The following is a 19,467-nucleotide window of genomic DNA, read 5'->3' as shown; positions in this document are numbered from 1 at the left end:
GGTTGTGAGGCAACCTTGGTTTAGATGTATGGTTATCTAACCAGCGTGCCAACCTTGAGAAAATTAATCTGCTCCTGTATCTGTGAAATGAGGAATGTGACCTTCAGAATCCTGCAGTTTGCTTCAGAGTTCAGGATTCCCCCAGCAAGCAAAGAGAATTCTGCTGGGACTGGCTATCTTGTGTCCTTTGAAAGGTAGTACCGTGTCACCAGCATGGAAGGATGTGTTAGATGGGAGAGTGTTTTGTTTGAAGGTGTAAACTTGACAGGCATGGCTAATTAATATGTAAGTAACGTTGTACATATTGAAGCTCTGTGTGAATGATCCTGGGGCTGTTGTGAGTTAAAGGCGCTACAGTAGTCGTAAAAGTGCTTTTTAACTCTGAAGGAGTATACCGGTAACACTGCTGCATATAATCAAGGGCCTGCTTCAAAAGGAAAGGAAAATGGGGGTGAGGGAGTGGTTAATGACTGAGCTCTGGATTGCCCAGAATAAGTAATAAGAGTTAAGAACCTGGGCTAATCCATTGCTTTTCTGGTTCTGTTACCCCAAGCTAGCATTTACTTGGCTTTGACTGCATAGCATCATAACATCGTGATTGTGACCATTTAAGGTCTGAGCTTCGAAGTCTTCTCTAAGAGTGGACTTGATGATCTCTGAGGTCCCTAGTGTAAGGGCATCATTAATAGTGGTCTAGTAGTAGTTAAACTTAACCACTTTATCTTGCATTTCTCATGTTAAATGGATGTTTGCAAAAAAGCTTTTAAATGTTGATTTAGTTTTTTTTCTTTAACAGGAATATCTTATCAAATTAGGCAATACAGAGTGTCATCCAGAACAGTTTTTGGAAAGAAGATCAAAATTAGATAAACTATTGATTATTATTCAAAATGAAGACATTGCAGGTTTCATTCACAAGGTAGACTATTAAGTTGAATTCTTTACTTACTTTGGTTGTCAAAAATCCCTACTATCTTTGAGACTAAAGCTGTTTGTTTTTAAAATATCCTCATAAGCTTTAAAGGAGATAAAACTTCGAGGTTGGGAGGTTTAGGACTTGAGACCTAAACTACCCTCCGTGAATCAGCTCATGAGATTCATATTTATACCTCTGCAAAATTTTAAATTGTGGCATATCACAGATCTTACCTATTGCTTAAATAGTCAAGACTAAGAATACTGACTCCTTGAATGCCATTGGGTCTGCTGACTCTCTTTATATTGTTATCACCTTCATTTGTATGTCCTAGGTGAAACCTGTTTGTACCCCCTCTTTGCTGAAGCAGTCCCCCTTTCCCTTGGATCTGGAGGTACCCCGTCTAGTCTTAGGAGCCTATCTCAAGTCCTACTGCTCTTTGAAGTCTTTCCTGTTTCAGTCCGTAGGCTGTTGCCTCATTTGAATTCGGACTGTACTCACAGGGCCAGGCAGGTTAGCATTTGTCATTCTATGTTTCCAGGTCTCTTGTTAAGTGCCTCTTCCTTAGAGTGTTCTGTTCAAGGTAGATGCCCAGTACATAAATGTTGGTTTGTATATTTGGAAATAATGTTGGAAATATTGTTTTTGTGCTTGACTTTGCAGAGGCAATACACTAATATAGGTGAGCCATAGTACATCTCTTGTAGGTTACTTCACACTTGAGTCTGTCCTTATTTCTATTTTTATTTTGGTATTTAAATAGGTACCTGGCTTGGTGACTTTAAAGAAGCTTCCTTGTGTTAGTTTTGCTGGTGTTGATAGTTTGGATGATGTTAAAAATCACACATACAATGAGTTATTTGTATCTGGAGGTTTTATCGTTTCTGATGAATCCATTCTAAATCCAGAAGTAATCACAATTGGTAAGATTTATTTATTCTTTTTAGCATGTAACTTATGTCTTCTCAAGGTTTTTCTCATTAGTGACTCACTCATACTTTTTTAATGTATTGTCCATTCTGCCAGTGACAGATAACTAGTACATTTCCATCATTTTTTTGAGCTTTTATTACCTCAGATTTCTTTCCCATTCTTTTACTCTTTACGAATAATTTCCTCTTAAGTCTGGTATAAAGCAGGGCTGTCTGCACCTACTTCACTTGGATTACTTTTGGTTTGTTATTGTTATCAACATGTTTTTGTTTTTTTGTGTGTAGATGTTATGTTCTTAGATCTCAAAGAGGATATATAGGTCTGTCTCCCTTAGAGGGGAAAAAAGAGAAAGAAAATACTACATAGGAAAGTAGGTGTTCCTACATAGTATCAACAAACACTTCTTCCTTAATTCACTTGTGGAGTGGGTGACTTGTTTATTGAATTTAAAATGAACTTCATTATCTCTAACAGAGAACCTTAAAAATTTTTTGACATTCCTCGAAGAACTTAGTACTCCAGAAGGAAAATGGCAATGGAAAGTCCACTGTAAATTTCAGAAAAAACTAAAGGAACTGGGCAGGTAAGGTTTGAAAAATAACTATATATTGGTTGTTGATTTTAACATTGTGTTCACAGAATTTTGCTATTTTTTTATATGTTTGTAAATTATAGATGCTGCTCAGTTTTCACAGATGTCTTTTGCTAGCCGTAAGGGAATGTAGATACTGAATTATTCTAGCCTGTTTGAAAATGGTATTCTTGTTTATGTAGAGGTTTGCTGAAGTTCTAGTTATGTATAGAGATAAAATTGGTTTAAACTTTACCACTTGGGTTTAGAATAATAATCAAAACGGGATAATCAGCATTCTTTATTTTTTTATGGAACTGTATATGCCAAGTAGATCAGGCCCTCTCCTAATTGTTAATCTAATAATATTACACATATGAGAGAAGGATTAATCTTGACATGATAAAGGGATCTATGATTAGGACATTCATTTATGTAATAAGTGATTTCTAACATGCCCAGAAGTCACTTCTCAAAACGTGATTCTTGGAGCACTAGTCCTTTGAGAGGCTCTGCAAATGACTATTGTAATCAGATGAGTTTGGGATACTATATCCTACTACTAGAATCCATATAATGTACTTATTGACACATTTGAAGATCTGAGAAACTTTGTAGTTAAGGATCCTGTTTTACATTTTGTCAGTCAGCATTTCCGAAACCTAGACCACAAAACATTTTTTTCTTCTAATACCTATTGATATTCCATGGGACACACTTAGGGAAATTCAGGCTTTAGTAATTTTAAATTATTTAACTTTTTATTGTATTTCATTTTTTAAAAACTTGTTTTATCTTCAAATCATGTGAAGGAGGCATTGGGGAAGTCTTATCTTTATATAACAGATAGCAATACTGAGGCCCGGAGGTATAACTTGTACAAATTAGTACTGTCATCTTCCTGACAATAGCCAGTAATTTCTACCACATGTTGCCTTGCATCTGGAAGTATAGAAATAGCTCAGAGCCATGTTATTTTTTGAAGGAAAGATTTATATTTTTTTGTCCTTTTACACCTTTCATTACAGTTCTAAATTAGTGAAGCTGAAATGTAATTTATTTAGTAAGTAATAAGTTGAGATTTTTGTCTGAACTGAATAGCTGGCCCTCAGGCTTTGTACTCAGAGAAAGCCCTTGGAGTTACCCGTGGGTTGCACAATTCCTGCTCTCCCTCTACTAAGAAGCACCTGTACATCAGGCAGTGAGCTAAGCAGTGCAGTTGTCGTTAGTTGTCTCAATTGAGAAATTATGGCTTTAATTTCAAATGAAAACATCCATACTAAATTTTAGAAATGCAGATACAGATACTGAACTACTTAATTTCACAGATTGAATGCTAAAGCTCTGAGTCTGTTGACCCTTCTGAATATCTATCAGAAGAAACATCTGGTTGAAATTTTGTCATACCACAACTGTGATTCACAAACTCGGAATGCTCCAGAATTGGATTGCCTTATCAGACTTCAGGCTCAAAACATACAACAACGACACATAGTCTTTTTAACAGGTAAAGAGAGTGAATGCTCTTAAGCTTTCTACTGTGCATACAGGAATGTGTATGAAAGGATTTTGTGGGACTGTGTTGGGTGTTTCTGAAAATGTGGAGGAAAGGATTTTGTGAGGGCTGGAGGCAGGCATTATCATTTTATATAAGTGTTTTATACTCAACTTTTTTTTTTTTTTCAATTTAGAAAAGAGTATCAAGATGCTTTCCAGTTATACCGATAATGGAATAGTGGTTGCGACTGCTGAAGACTTTATGCAAAACTTTAAAAATCTTGTGGGCTATCACAACTCAATCACAGAAGAAAACCTTCCTTTGCTTGGTGCTAATGAGAATCTTGAGTCGCAGTCAGGTAACTTTTCAGTAGTTCTCATTTTCTTTAAGGCAGACAGAAAAAGAATGGTTTTGCTTTGATTTCATATAATGAAATGCTAATTTTGAAACTGCTCACCTCAGTGTAAACTCAGCTTCAGGGGAAATGTTTCAAGGCATTTATCATTCTTTTACTTAGCATACACAAAATCTGCTCATTTATTATACTGTAGTCAATATAAGGTGTTTGAGTTAATGTAGACTGCATACTATAGAGTAGGCATTTTCTTTTTGAGGGTATGTAAGCTTTATTGGCTTCTGTTGTGAATTAAAGCAGTTTAATTACAAGGTAGTAGAGATATCCATAGCTTTAGTCTTTTGTGAGATGGCCTCTGCTTTGGTTCCAGGTTTTATGTAAAATGAAAGATGTACTTTTGTTTTTGAGGAAAAGCAGAGATGTTCGAACATTTGATACAGCTAACCAGTTTAGTAGTAATCCAATGAAGCTAGATGTCAGAATTTTTATTTTATATTTGTCTTGTCGAATACTGAATTACCGTATAACTTTAGATGCTGTTTTGACATTAACCCCTTTGGAGCTGGGAGTTGGGATTTCCCAACATTAAACGTGAACACATTTCGCAGAAGCTTTTAGCATCGGATTATCTGGACATTCACACCTAGTGTGAGTGTTGTGACTAAGTGAACTTGTGGCAGAAGACCAAGCTTTAAGGGATTGTGGACTTGCAGACCCTGACGCATTATATTGTGTGAGTAGTGTATAATTTTAAAACTTAAACAAATTGTGTATTTCAATAGAGGAGGACTTTTTGTTTTTTAAATGTAGCTCTTTTAGAAAACGATGAAAAGGACGAAGAGGATATGTCTCTGGATTCAGGGGATGAAATCTCACAAATAGAAGTATGCAGCAATTTTCATTCAGAAATATTGGAGAAAGAGACCAAAGGATCACGTGGAACAGATCAAAAAAAGAATATTCAAATTGAGTTGCAATCGTCTCTTGACTTGCAAAAAAGTTTATTAGAAGAGAAGACTTATCAAATTGATTCTGAAGAGAGAGCTTCTATTGATATAGTATGCTCTGAAGGAGAGAACAGTAATTCAGCTGAACAGGATTCATATAGCAACTTTCAGGTTTATCACAGTCAATTAAATATGTCCCATCAGTTTAGTCATTTTAATGTTCTCACTCATCAGACATTTTTGGGGACACCATATGCCCTTTCATCAAGTCAGTCTCAAGAAAGTGAAAATTACTTTTTATCTGCTTATACTCAAAACTTGGATAGAGAGAAATCTCCATCTCCATTAAGTTGGTGGAAAAGTGATTGTTCCAGGCCGTTTTCAAAAGAGAAATAATTACAGTAACTTTTTTTTTTTTTAAGTAAGTAGGTTGTTATGGACTTTTTCTGTTTCTTAAAAGTGACTTAACAATTTATATTTCATTCTCTAAACAAAAGGTTTCTTTTCCTTTCGCAAATGTTTTTTTCCCTCTTATTTAAATCATGATGGCCTGTAACAGTTGAAGCATCTGAAAATTGAAATAAATATATATATTTTTAACATATATTGTACTTGAATTATCTCATATTGGCACTTTTAAGTTTTACACTTATATGTCATCTGTACTTTGGCTTCAAATTGAAGCCTGATTTATATATAAAACCTAGATAGATAGTTGCAAAAGGATAGTGAACAATAATGGCTTTACTTTTTTTCCCTCCTCTAATGTCAGATGATCCCAGCTACTTTTGCTGAAATGACATATCAACTAATGCATTTATTTTAAGCTTTTTGTATAGTGTTTTTACACAGGTATAAGCCAGTGATGTTAATATTTACAGGATTTTGGCTCAATACCTCAAGATTTATTGAACAAAGCCATTTCATTTAGATGATAAAACTATGTACATATAGGACTTAGGACTTAACACCAGGCAGCATTATTTTTTATTTCTAGACTTAACCATGTAAAATCACCTGTTGCTAAAATTTTGGTCAAACTTTTATTTATTTGAGAATATTTGATAATTACAATTTTCAGTGCTTGTGTGGTCCCTGACTTAAACAAAAACCTATCATCTATCATCTTTTGAAATATGAAACTGCATTTGGTTATTAAAGGCATTAAACAATTTGAAACAAACTTTGCTATAGATTTTTAAATTGTTAGAAAAATGTAAGTATATTTTTCAGGTGGTAAGCACTTAAGTGCTGAAGTGCTATATACTAAAGCTAAAACTTTAAATTCCCAGATAAAAGTACATGGTGAAGATAAATTTTAAATCCATATGTATTGCTAATAACTAACTAACTAACTGCCTCTCCATTACTAATACAAACTTTTGTAAATGTTTTTGAAAACTGTAGTTTCTACAATAAAAGAAGTCATTAAAAAAAGGACTTAAAAAAATTTCCACGTAAGCCTAAACTGAATCTGGGCTATTTTAGTAAAAGTAAGTATGTCAGACCTTCCTTTGGCACCTCAAAAGAACTTTGAGTTCTACTCTTTAAAATCTTTTTATAGAGCAAAATATGTAAGTGGTATTTTAATTAATAAGCTACATGTAAAAAGTGTGGAAGAACACTGTAAACTCCAGACTGTGTTAAGGTAAGTAGATAAATACCCACATTGTGATGAGCAGGAAAAAAAAAAATTTTTTTTTTTAACTACTAAGCTTTTTTACAAAAGTGTCTTGTTTTATTGTTTTTAAAAATATATATATACACACACAGCATTTTACTACATAATGTACAAGTTTTAAATAAGCATTTTAAAAAGAAGCCTAGGCTATTTGATAAAAACAGTTAAGCAACAACCAACCACATTTTATAATTTGGAAGACAAATCAAATGTAAAGGATTTGATTTCCTACATTTAAAATGAAGAACTAAAATTCTCTTCTTGATTTGCAGCTAAAGGCATGAGATTAGTTTCCAACTCTCTTTGCTTCTGGAGAAGGCCCTGAAATCATATTGATATGTTAGTATGGTGTGCAGCAGAGGGGCAAATTATTCCTATTTTACCTTTCTGTCTTGTTGTTAATCCAGAACTATATTTACTTTGAAAACACGTATTATGCTCAGTTACTTGGCCATAGCTTAAACTTTATCTTTGTCATGTTTAACTCAAAAATTTTCAATTTTTACACCAGACTTTCTCACTTGGATACTGTGCAGCTATCACACATTTGTAAGATTATATTTTTAGCCATACAACCAATAGAAATGACCTTTCTTAAAACCATGTCTCCTAACTGTGGGGCTGAACACCACCTCTTTCCTTTTCCCCAGATGCTCTTAAAATGGTCATGAGTCTCCCTTTAACATCCAGTGTTTATCCTGACTGCATTAACCTTAGTGGCTAGTACAAGGCCCTGCTGAAGTAAGATATGGTCACTATATAGGTGAAGGTGTATGTACATCACATTCCTTTCTCTTAGGCTCACAACTTTTGTCTCTACTAAGCTAGAATATGCCTTGTCACTTTAAAAAGGGATTTATGTAAAATCTTCACTGTGTGAATTACCAGGCTTGAGTTCCAAAATTCAATCCGCATGTAACCAAAGCTACAGCATTTAAAAAACTAAGGGACACTTTATAATCCTGGGTTAGTGGGGGTGATTTTCTAGTTCTACAGAAAGAATTGTTTAAGCAACACTTGAATCAACAATTTGAAAAGCAGGAGGCATTCATAAATGACTGGACATGGAAAAGGGTACTCATAAAACTACAGTTTATTTTCCCCAAATACACAAAGTATACTGTGAATCAAAGCTAATCGCAAACCCAGTTTTGCAAGTCTTTTTTTTTTTTTGTAAGGCCAGCTGGTAGAGAACAGTTATAGCCTTAAATATTGGATGTGTTACCTGATTTTATTTTTATCTGAGCAGGATAATGAGTCACAATTGGTCTGGGAGAAAAAGTAGTCTGGTAAGATTATACGTGTAATTTCACACTGAGTTATATTACTCTTTGGGACTTGTGTCAAGTTCTATTCCAAACACGGCCAACACGTTCATTTAAAAAAATGTGAACTGCATTACTAAGAATTAAAGCATAACTGTATTTATTTTCTGCCTTTGGTTTTAGGGCCTTATTGATCATGCTTTGCCATTTCAAATGTATGCATTTTTCATTCAATAAAGTTGTCTTAATATTCAAAATGTCTCATGATTTCATGCTGGAAAGAAACAGTCTTAGAGATGGCAATGTTAAAGAAATAGAAGGAAAGTTGTGTTTTTTAAAAAAGAATCAGCACCTGTACATTAAACTGACATGTGGTGAAGTCACGTAAGTCATGTAACCAACGATGCTTAGTAAAAGTGGTAAACACAGCCCTCCACCAGAAAATGGTCACATCCACATTTTGGAAGAGCTCATACCTGTCTCAGTTCTGACAGTCCCTTAAGGATTGCTTGCTGTCGATCCCTGTTTTTCACCAAGTTAGGATTAAGAAGTGGGTCCCTGAGATGGTCAAAAAGCTGTTCTTGGTCACAGTCTGAAGCCAGATAAAAATGACAAAATTCAAATACATTTATAATAATATGAAATAGTCCTATGCTATAACATTCTATGGATTCATTAATTTATATCCTAGGAAAGCACCAAGTAAAATTTAAGTAATATTCAATAAAAATTTTAATAATTTCCGAAAGAGAGAAATTCTTACTACCTCTCCTGGGGCAATTTGGATTTTTAATTGGGGGGGGGGATACACTTATATTTACTTACCATGTGGATTTTGGTACTGAGGATCCTGGGTTAAAGGCCTAGACAATGGTGCATCTGGATCAAGGTAATAGATCTCATTGGTTCGGACATAGGGAATAAAATGAAATGGTTCAGAAAACCCAGGTGATAATTCTGTTTGACTATCTCCTGAGATCAGATTCTCTCTTTCATAAGTACTGTTTTTTAGTGTCTGAGTTTGCTGCGTTCTGTTCTTCACTGCCGGAACTGGTGGTGATTGAGACCTATATTTTTCCAAAAAGCACAATAAGGGACTTCTTAAAAAGCATGAATGAAAAATTGTGTATTTTATTTTAGATTAAGCATATTCTATTCTTTAATCACATTTCAATTTATTCTAAATGTACCTATAACACCTTTAGGAACACTATATGTCAGAGGCTTGAGTTCTATGATACCATTTCCTAAAACGGCAACAAAATGGGATTAATTTGGGGTTTACTAGTACTTGCTGAGGATATATATATGCTAGAACAGGGAGAAAAATTTACTAGCTTCTGAGGATCAATGCTACCTAATTTAAACCTAATGTTTCTCCTTAGATAATTCACCATAAAATAATATACTTACCGCCTAAACTAAACTTGCTATTAGAGCCACATTCAGAGACAGCTTAAACCAGCTGGTTCGTGCACAAAAGCAGAGAAGAAAAATTCTAACAATTTTAAATCTCCCATTGGTTAATTTCTCATTATCCCTACCAGTCATTTATTCCCTCCCCCCTCAATCCAAGCAGAATGTCTATTCCACTGCTGGCATATCTGGAAAATCAAAACTGTTAAAAGTCTGAAGATAACAAAATGTCACCCACATTCCTGCTTAGGATGCCTAGGTCCAGTCCAATTTGGACCTTCAAATTCTAGGTAAAATGCCAACACCCTTTCCCTTAAACCTCTACTCACCTGAAGTCACAAACTTTCCTGTTAACTGTCTTCACAGACATGCATACATGCTTCATCTCACCTGTATTTTGAGCAAGTACTTTGTATCACACAGAAAGCACTAAGTAGCTATGGAATCCATAACATACCTTTCCTTGCTGAAAGAATTAATTCTCCGAGGTTCTTCTTCCTAAATGATAGACAGGAGTTAACAGCGTTTCCATACATCCCCACAAATGTTTTTAGTGGTTACTTGTTGAAATAATCTGAGGATAATATTTGAGTAACATATACTGGATAATAGGATAGGAGAGGCTTGGTATTTCTCCAGAGTCAGAGAAACCAATCCAGTAATTCCTGACCTTGTAAATTATCCTCTGTCTATATGGACTATAAACAAGAGTTTTGAATGGGTATCTGAATAAAGAACAGCATTAATCTATACAGGGTTTAAGTGTAAACTTTTTCTGTAAAGGACAGATAGTAAACACTTGGCTTTGTGAGCCATGTGGTCTCTGTTGCAACTACTCTAAACTCTTCTTGCAGCATGAAGCCAGCCACAGACAACAGGTAAAAAAATGAGCATGGCTGTATTCCTAAAAAACTTTATTTGCAAAAGCAGGCAGCAAGACGGATTTGCCCACTGGCCATAGTTTGTTGACCCCTGGTGTAAATAAACTACAGCAAATTTCTAGAACTCTTATTCAGACCCAGAATAGCCTTGTCAAAACATGCATGTGTGGAACTATATTCTCATTCTAAAAACTTCAATACATGCTTTATTTTTTTAGACAGAAGAGCTTTACCTTTTTGACTAGCTGCCACCTGAAACCTGGTTCAGTTTCTTGATGAGATGAATGAAGAACATCTGGTGAAGTGACTCTATTTTGAGAAAGGTGTCCAGGATTATTTCTTTCTACCAAATGAAGCAGTTCCATCTGCCTTCTTACTCTTTTTTCTTCTCTCAGCTTTTGAAGCTGTTTAGGGTACTTTTCTGATGCTGGAATATACCGTCTCAGTGGTTTATTTATATTCCAATCAGGCCTTTTAGGACACTTCTTCATATGTTTTGTTTGTTTCTCTGTTCTTGTGAACTGATTACACTGGTCATTATACCAACTGTTTTCTTTTTCTAAGTTGGCTTCATTATCATGATTTACTAGTTCTTGCTTCTTGTTCTTCTTAGTGTTAAACTGTTCATTAAATTCTGCAGGAATCTCAGGAGATGAACAGTTTATAATTTCCCTCTCTATTACCGATCCACAGCGTGATTCTATATTGGTAAATATTCCTGCATTTAAGTCATCTAAAAAAAAGTTTCAGATGAATAATTTTTTAAAAATTGTGGTAAAACATACATAATGCAAAATTTACCATTTTAACCATTTTTTTCAAAGGCATTAAAACTGCCCTCTAAAACTTTGGTTTGAAAATTGAAAAAAAAAAAATTCTATACCCACTAAACAACTCCCCATCCCCCGCTTCCTGCCAGCTGGTAGCAACCACCATACTACTTTGTCTCTAAGATTGTCTCTTTTTGTGACTTATTTCTGTTAGCATAATGTCCTCAAAGTTCATCCAAGTTGTAGCATGTGTAAGAATATCCTCCTTTTTAAGGCTGAATACACACACACACACTATAAAACATTCCATTGTATGTATATACCACATTTTTGTTTATCCATTCATCTGTCAAGGGACACTTGGGTTGCCTCCACCTTTGGGCTATTCTTCAAGACCTTACTTTTTTCAGTTCTTCTGACTACACCCAGAAGTGGAATCGCCAGACCATATGGTAATTATAAATTTTCTGAGGAAATGCCATTCTGTTTTCTTTAGCAGCTGCATCATTTTACATTCCCACCAACAATGCACAAGGGTTCCAATTTCCCTAAATCTTCCATTAAACCAGTTTTAAGTGTACAATTCAGTGGCACCAAGCACACTCATGATGCCACACAATTCCAGACCCCATCATCACCTCAAGCAGAAACCCTGCACCCACTAAGCAGTAACTCCCCATTCCACCCTCCTTCCCAACCCTCAGCAACTTCCACTCTACTTTCCACTTCTGATTTGTCCACCCAACCCTAAATTCCTTACACCAGTGGAACTATACAATATTTGTGTCTCCCTGCACAACTGCCCCCTCCCCTCACGTCCAGCTTATTTCACTCAGCGTAATGCCTTCAAGGATCATTCAAGCTACAGCACATATCAGAACTTCAGATGATTCACTCTTTATTTTTTTACTTTATTTTTGGCTGCGTTGGGTCTTCGTTGCTGCGCATGGGCTTTCTCTAGTGGCGAGTGGGAGCTACTCTTCGTTGCGGTAGTCGGCTTCTCACCGTGGTGGCTTCTCTTGTTGCAGAGCACGGGGTCTAGGTGCGCCGGCTTCAGTAGTTGTGGCACATGGGCTCAGCAGTTGTGGCTCGTGGGCTCCAGAGCGCAGGCTCAGTAGTTGCAGCACACGGGCCCAGCTGCTCTGCGGCATGTGGGATCTTCCCGGAGCAAGGCTCGAACCCGTGTCCCCCACACTGGCAGGGTGGATTCTTAACCACTGTGCCACCAGGGAAGTCCTCATGTACTTTTTTAATGTCTGTATCTCATATACCATCATGCTATGCCTCCAGGCCATCCCTGAATCACATACAACCTTTTACTTTTTTCCATTTTGAAACCAGGAAAAGTTCACCATTCAAACAAGACATCTAAAATCTCCTTAAAATTTATATAATGTTCATGATTTTATATGTGTTCAGCTATCACAACAGTTGAGCAACAAAATTACTTTGTTGCTCAAAAGGCTTTTTTTCACATATGATTAAAATTTTAAATTCACAATTAGCTAATGAAAGGTCTGGGTTGCCCATTAAAAAAAAAAAAGTCCAATTATTGCTGTAAGTTTGTTATTCCAGACTAGAGCTGCTCCAGGACTAATCCTAGTAAGGCTGCCCAGCCTACATCATTTTCATACTGGATATCCTTTTTTGCCACTCTACACCCACTTTACACCTTTCTCTCCCCTGCTCTCTGCCCTAGCAGGCTGACTGGTAAGAACCTTATCAATGGGTTCCTGGGTCCTCTGGCTTCTGTTTCTGTCAAGAGTGTTCATATGCAGATTATAGGAAGGGAAAAGAGTGAATTCAGGATACTTATCCCACTGGCTCATTCCCTGTGAGCTGACCTCAGGCTGACTCTGTCCCTTTACCAAAGGTTCCCCTCAAAGTTACCTCTATACAACGCTTGTCTTCTAGGTTCTGGTAACAGGTCAGTTGCTACTAGCACCAGAGTCAAAGCACTATTGCTGTATTCCCTCACAGCCACTCCTTTGAAAATACTCTTTTTAAATAAGCCATCTTTAATTATTCTACTTTGGGACCCTGACTGATTAAATTCCCTTAGAGTCACCCAGTGATAATATACATAATTTCACGGTCTTAAAGACCTAGTTTGACTTCCTCTTAAGTGATGTGTAGGATTTATATAATTTTGTTATTTATCTGGACATAGAGAAGGGACCAAACCACATTCTTCAAGCTTACGAGCAAACTATAAAAAAAGTTTTGTTTTTTTTATAAACTAAACAGGTTGCTTTACCCCACTTCCCTTTTCAAATTCCCTTCTACCTTCCTGTCATATTATGTAATTTGGTGTTGTATTGAAGATCTAAAATTAACTGGCAGAAATAGTGGTATGTTAGAGGATGGATTTCCATTAAGACATTCTGGGCTTGGGGCTCAGTACTAGCCAACTCCAGAGTAGCTTTTTGATATTTCTAGAGGAACATTAATATTATCTCCTAACTTATGGCCAGCCAAATTGGTTTTTGTCTCTTTTTAAGTTACCAAGGGATCCCCAAGACCACAAATAACTGACAGGAGGGTCCATTGGTAATTAGTTTAAAAACTGAAGGTCTGGTTCAAGGTGGTGACCTACGAAGATCCTGAACTCGCCTCCTATGGACACACTTGAACCTATAGTGACATAGGGAACAATTTCCTCTGGAAAAAACCTAAAGAACTGGCTGGGCGACTCCTACACATTGCGCAAGTGTGTAGACGCACACCATCAAAGCAGGTGGGAGAGGCTGAGACACAGTCAAGCCATAAACCCCACCCCTGTGCTGCAACCCACAACTGGGAGGGAACTCAAAACCCAGAGCTTTTCCCCAAGGAGTTAAGGGTTTGAACCCCACATTGGGTACCCCTACTTTTAAGATCTTCACAGAACAGATAATCCCCCAAAACATATAGCACTGAAAACCAATGCGGTTCATGTCCACAAGACCCACAAAGCTATAGCAGAAGGGAGAAACAGCTCTTAAAGGGCTCACTTACCCCAGGGCCCAGTGCAGAGGCAGCTGATTACACCCAAATGTGAAAGAGGCTCATTTAAAAATATGTTGAAGCGTTGGCCCAAGGGGCAGGAATGTAACTTAACACATCTAGGGGCTTGCTGGAATACTCTTGGGATGGGGGTGGGGATGAGGATGGTGGGCACCACCTGTTTTTTTTTAAAAAAAAAACCACTAGGCCTTTTATTCCCACCTTGCCGTCCCCGCCCCGGCTGTTACACTGCCCCACCCCCCGCCCAACTTCAACATGTACAACAAACCCTCAGCAAACATCATTCTCAATGGTGAAAAACTGAAAGCATTTCCTCTAAGATGAGGAACAAGACAAAGATGTCAACTCTCGCCACTTTATTCAATGTAGTTTTGGAAGTCCGAGCCACAGCAATCAGAGAAGAAAAAGAAATAAAAGGAATACAAATTGGAAAAGAAGTAAAACTGTCACTGTTTGCAGATGACATGATACTATACACAGAAAATACTAAAGATGCCACCGGTAAACTACTAGAGCTAATCAATGAATCTGGTAAAGCTGAAGGATACAAAATTAATACACAGAAATCTCTTGCATTCCTATACACTTACAATGAAAGAGCAAAAAGAGAAATTAAGGAAACAATCCCATTTATCATTGCAACAAAAAGAATAAAATACCTAGGAATAAACCTATCTAGGGAGACAAAAGACCTGTATGCAGAAAACTATAAGACACTGTTGAAAGAAATTAAAGATGACACCAACAAATGGAGAGAGATACCATGTTCTTGGATTGGAAGAATCAATATTGTGAAAATGATTATACTACCCAAAGCAATCTACAGATTCAGTGCAATCCCTATCAAATTACCAACGGCATTTTTCACAGAATTAGAACAAAAAATTTCACAATTTGTATGGAAACACAAAAGACTCCACACAGCCAAAGCAATCTGCGAAAAGAAAAATGGAGCTAGAAGAATCAGGCTGCCCGACTTCAGACTATACTACAAAGCTACAGTAATCAAGGCAGTATGGTACTGGCACAAAAACAGAAATATAGATCAATGGTACAGGATAGAAAGCCCAGAGATAAACCCATGCACCTATGGTCACCTAATCTATGACAAAGGAGGCAAGGATATACAATGGAGAAAAGACAGTCTCCTTAATAAGTGGTGCTGGGAAAACTGGACAGCTACATGTAAAAGAATGAAATTAGAACATTCTCTAACACCATACACAAAAATAAACTCAAAATGGATTAAAGACCAGACACTATAAAATTCTTAGTGGAAAACATAGGCAGAACACTCTCTGACATAAATCACAGCAAGATCTTTTTTGACCCACCTCCTAGAGTAATGAAAATAAAAACAAAAATAAACAAATGGGACCTAATTACACTTAAAAGTTTTTGCACAGCAAAGGAAACTATAAACAAGATGAAAAGACAACCCTCAGAATGGGAGAAAATATTTGCAAACGAAGCAACTGACACAGGATTAATGTCCAAAATATACAAACAGCTCATGCAGCTCAATATCAAAAAAACAAACAACCCAATCCAAAAATGGGCGGAAGACCTAAATAGACATTTTTCTCCAAAGAAGACATACAGATGGCCAAGAGGCATATGAGAAGATGCTCAACATCACTAATCATTAGAGAAATGCAAATCAAAACTACAATGAGGTGTCACCTCACACCAGTCAGAATGGCCATCATCAAAAAATCTACAAACAATAAATGCTGGAGAGGGTGTGGAGAAAAGGGAACCAACCCTTTTACACTGTTGGTGGGAATGTAAACTGATACAGCCACTGTGGAGAACAGTATGGAGGTTCCTTAAAAAACTAAAACTAGAACTACCATATGACCCAGCAATCCCACTACTGGGCATATACCCTGAGAAAACTGTAATTCAAAAAGACACATGGGACTTCCCTGGTGGCACAGTGGTTAAGAACCCTCCTGCCAATGCAGGGGACACGGGTTCAAGCCCTGGTCCGGGAAGATCCCACATGCTGTGTAGCAACTAAGCCCGTGTGCCACAACTACTGAGTCTGTGCTCTAAAGCCCGCGAGCCACACTACTGAAGCCCGCGTGCCTAGAGCCCATGCTCTGCAACAAGAAAAGCCACTGCAATGAGAAGCCCGTGCACCACAATGAAGAGTAGCTCCCATCGCCGCAACTAGAGAAAGCCCATGCACAGCAACGAAGACCCAACGCAGCCAAAAATAAATAAAAAAATAAATGTTTAAAAACAAAACAAAAAGACACATGTACCCCAATGTTCACTGCAGCACTATTTACAATAGCCAGGTCATGGAAACAGCCTAAATGTCCACTGACAGATGAATCGATAAAGAAGATGTGGTACATATATACAATGGAATATTACTCAGCCATAAAAAGGAACAAAATTGGGTCATTTGTAGAGATGTGGATGGACCTAGAGTCTGTCATACAGAGTGTGAAGTTAAGTCAGAAAGAGAAAAACAAATATCGTATATTAATGCATTTATGTGGAATCTAGAAAAATAGTACCGATGAACCTATTTCCAGAGGAGGAATAGAGACATAGATGTAGAGAATGGATGTGTGGACACAGGGTGGGGAAGGGGAGGGTGGGATGAATTGGGAGATTAGGTTTGACATAAATACACTACCATGTGTAAAACAGATAGCTAGTTGGAACCTGTGGTATAGCACAGGGAGCTCAGCTTGGTGCTTTGTGATGACCTAAATGGGCCGGATGTGGGGGCAGGGGAGGGAGGTCCAAGAGGAGGGGAATATGCATACACATAGCTGATTCACTTTGTTGTACAACAAAGTGTACAATATTCACTTCGTTGTATACTGTAAAGCAATTATACTCCAATACAATAAATATATAAAGTGATAGCTCATAAATTGGCTTTTATGCAGTTTTGGACTATTCCAAGGATTACAAAAGCTTGAACTCAAGACAGGCTCTCCTCACTGAAATGAAGCGGTGGGATGAACTCACCTTGCAGTGAGTTTAAAAATTTAAGTCAAGTTCCTCCAAAGTTTTAAAGTCAGCAGGTGAAAAATACCTTAGATAAGTTTGAAATAAGGAATACCTTACATTGTACTGTAAGTGTTTATTGTATAAGAATGAATAAAAATGAGGTGGGAGAAGTACAGGTAGATGCATACTAAGAACTACTGCCATTTTGAATACTAGCCAAAACTATTTTCCTTACAGATGTTTCTGTAAGAATTTTCTCTAAGCACTCTGTAATTTTAAGAAGTACTTTAATAAATGTTCTGTTTATACTCAAAAAAATATAAATAAATAAAATTTAAAAAATTAAAAAACACTAAGCCTTTTATTACCAACTTGCTGCCCCTGCCCCGATGTTACACTCCCCACTCCCAGCTTCAAACGGGCGGGGGGGAAGGTGGGGGGAGGTACCATCTTCACACTCACCCTCTGCCTTGCTATAGCTGGTGCAAGCCATCTTCACCCGCTCCCTTTACCCCATTTCAGAGTGCAAGTATCTCCTGAAGGGGAACTTTTACATGCATCTGGTGCCCTGGTTTTTGCAGCTGTTGCCCAGTGGATGCCCCCTGATGGCCTGGCTCTGGAGGCAGGGGTTGGGGTGGGCACGGGCGGGTCACATTCCTGGGTCCCATGAAACTGTAACAATCAGAGAAACAGTTCTTGGCAGATTATCACCCCCAGGGCACTGCATGGACAGCAGGCTGAAACAAACCCCAGTCTTTCTGAGAAAGATTCCTATTTGCTTCTCCAAAAGGTTTGGCCTTAAGGGTAGGCTTCTAGTTTGGTACACATCTAGGGGCCTATGGACAAGCTCTCAGGGAATGGAGACCATTAGATGCAATCTTTGCATTATTCCTCTGCCTTACTCCAGCTTTCCAGTATTTCCCAAAAAGCTTATAACCTTGCAAGGTGCCCCAATTACTGCAGCTGCCACCAGGGGACACTTCTACATCACCTGGTTCTAGTGGCCAAGCACTTATGCTTACAGGACTGTAACCAATGGAGAAAGAGTTCTTAAACAGCTACTACTGCCAGGGCACAGCAAGAGAAAACAGATGCAGGAGTTTAGTCTCTCTGTGAAAGAAGCCTATTAGCTTATCATAGCTACAGCCTGAGGGGAAGGCTCCTAATTAAACACATATCTAAGGGCTGACTGTAACCCTTTCCAGACACCTTAGAGGTCAAGCACCATCTTCATACTCTCAGCTGTGCTCTAGTCCTCCATTACCTCTTGGAGGGGAGCTCTTACCTGTCTCTGGTGCCCCAGGTTTTACGTCTTGTGCCCTGGTTTCTGCAGCTGCTGCCTGGGGGATGTCTCTTGATTGCCTGGCTCTGGTGACCAGAGGGGCTTGTGTTCCAGGGTCTCATGGGACTATAACAATTGAAAATTATTGGCATGTTACCACCCCCAGGGCACTACACAAACAGGAAACTGAAACACATACACCCTATCTTTCCATGAAAAAGGTCTACCTGCTTATCCTGGAGCTTTGGCCTGAGGGGCAGGCTTCAGGTTTGGCATGCATCTAGAGGCCTACTGAGGTGCTCTCAGGGACGGAGGCTGCTGGACGCCATCTTTGCACTTATCCTCTGCCTCACTACATCTTGCTGACGTCTCCCAGAAAAGAGCTTATACACTTGTCTGGAGCCCCAGTTTTTGCTACTGCCATCCAGGAGACACCTCCAGAACGCCTAGCTCTGATGGCCAGTGGAGCTTATGCTTGCAGTCCCACAGGACTGTATATACTTGTATACTTTAAAAGACTGCCTGCAAGTCTGGCTTCCAGTCAGCCGGAATCTAGGTGCTTAGATTTGGGACACTGACGAGTCCTGGCACCTCCTCAACCACTGGGAGCTATTAAAAACAGAATATGCTGCACGGACAATCACAAAGGCTTGAGATACAACCAAAAGCTAGGGTAAGATTGAATGATAAGGTTCATTTCCTACACAAGGCCACTCCTTCAAGACTGGAAGAGGTGACTGTTCATTTAATGCAAAGAAACCAACAAAGAGAGTCAAGAAAAATGAAGAAACAAAGGAAGAACATGTTCCAAATGAAAGAATAGAAGAACCTTAATGAAAAAGTGATAAGTAATCTACCTGATAAAGAGTTCAAAGTAAGTAATGATCCTAAAGATGCTCACCAAATTCAAGAAAGCGATGGATAAACACAGTGAGAACTTCAAAAGAGATAAAATATAATAAAGTACCAA

The 19,467-nt window shown here is 37.9% G+C and overlaps 2 protein-coding genes across 10 annotated transcripts in view; one reads left to right on the top strand and one right to left on the bottom strand.

Moving 5' to 3' along the window:
- The window catches only part of TASOR (transcription activation suppressor), a 48,801-nt gene extending 43,019 nt beyond the window's left edge, over positions 1-5,782 (top strand). For 4 of the 7 annotated variants that reach the window (XM_061197007.1, XM_061197005.1, XM_061197006.1 and 1 more), the window contains 6 exons: positions 797-919; positions 1,680-1,839; positions 2,324-2,432; positions 3,749-3,927; positions 4,112-4,276; positions 5,084-5,782. In XM_061197007.1, coding sequence (XP_061052990.1) covers positions 797-919; positions 1,680-1,839; positions 2,324-2,432; positions 3,749-3,927; positions 4,112-4,276; positions 5,084-5,616 — 1,269 coding nt within the window. In that variant the 3' untranslated portion in view covers positions 5,617-5,782. Of the gene's footprint in view, positions 1-796; positions 920-1,679; positions 1,840-2,323; positions 2,433-3,748; positions 3,928-4,111; positions 4,277-4,806 lie in introns of all 7 variants that reach the window. The other 3 variants (XM_061197010.1, XM_061197009.1, XM_061197008.1) reach the window with 1 other exon arrangement.
- A 1,204-nt stretch (positions 5,783-6,986) lies between these two features.
- The window catches only part of CCDC66 (coiled-coil domain containing 66), a 49,659-nt gene continuing 37,178 nt past the window's right edge, over positions 6,987-19,467 (bottom strand). For all 3 annotated transcript variants that reach the window (XM_061197011.1, XM_061197013.1, XM_061197014.1), the window contains 5 exons: positions 10,697-11,196; positions 10,040-10,080; positions 8,992-9,233; positions 8,643-8,758; positions 6,987-7,222 (listed from right to left, as the gene is read on the bottom strand). In XM_061197011.1, coding sequence (XP_061052994.1) covers positions 7,136-7,222; positions 8,643-8,758; positions 8,992-9,233; positions 10,040-10,080; positions 10,697-11,196 — 986 coding nt within the window. In that variant the 3' untranslated portion in view covers positions 6,987-7,135. The remainder of the gene's footprint in view (positions 7,223-8,642; positions 8,759-8,991; positions 9,234-10,039; positions 10,081-10,696; positions 11,197-19,467) is intronic.

The sequence above is a fragment of the Eubalaena glacialis genome, chromosome 7 (assembly GCF_028564815.1).
Source record: "Eubalaena glacialis isolate mEubGla1 chromosome 7, mEubGla1.1.hap2.+ XY, whole genome shotgun sequence".
Lineage (NCBI taxonomy): Eukaryota > Metazoa > Chordata > Mammalia > Artiodactyla > Balaenidae > Eubalaena > Eubalaena glacialis.
This window is presented reverse-complemented; position numbering and strand designations above follow the sequence as displayed.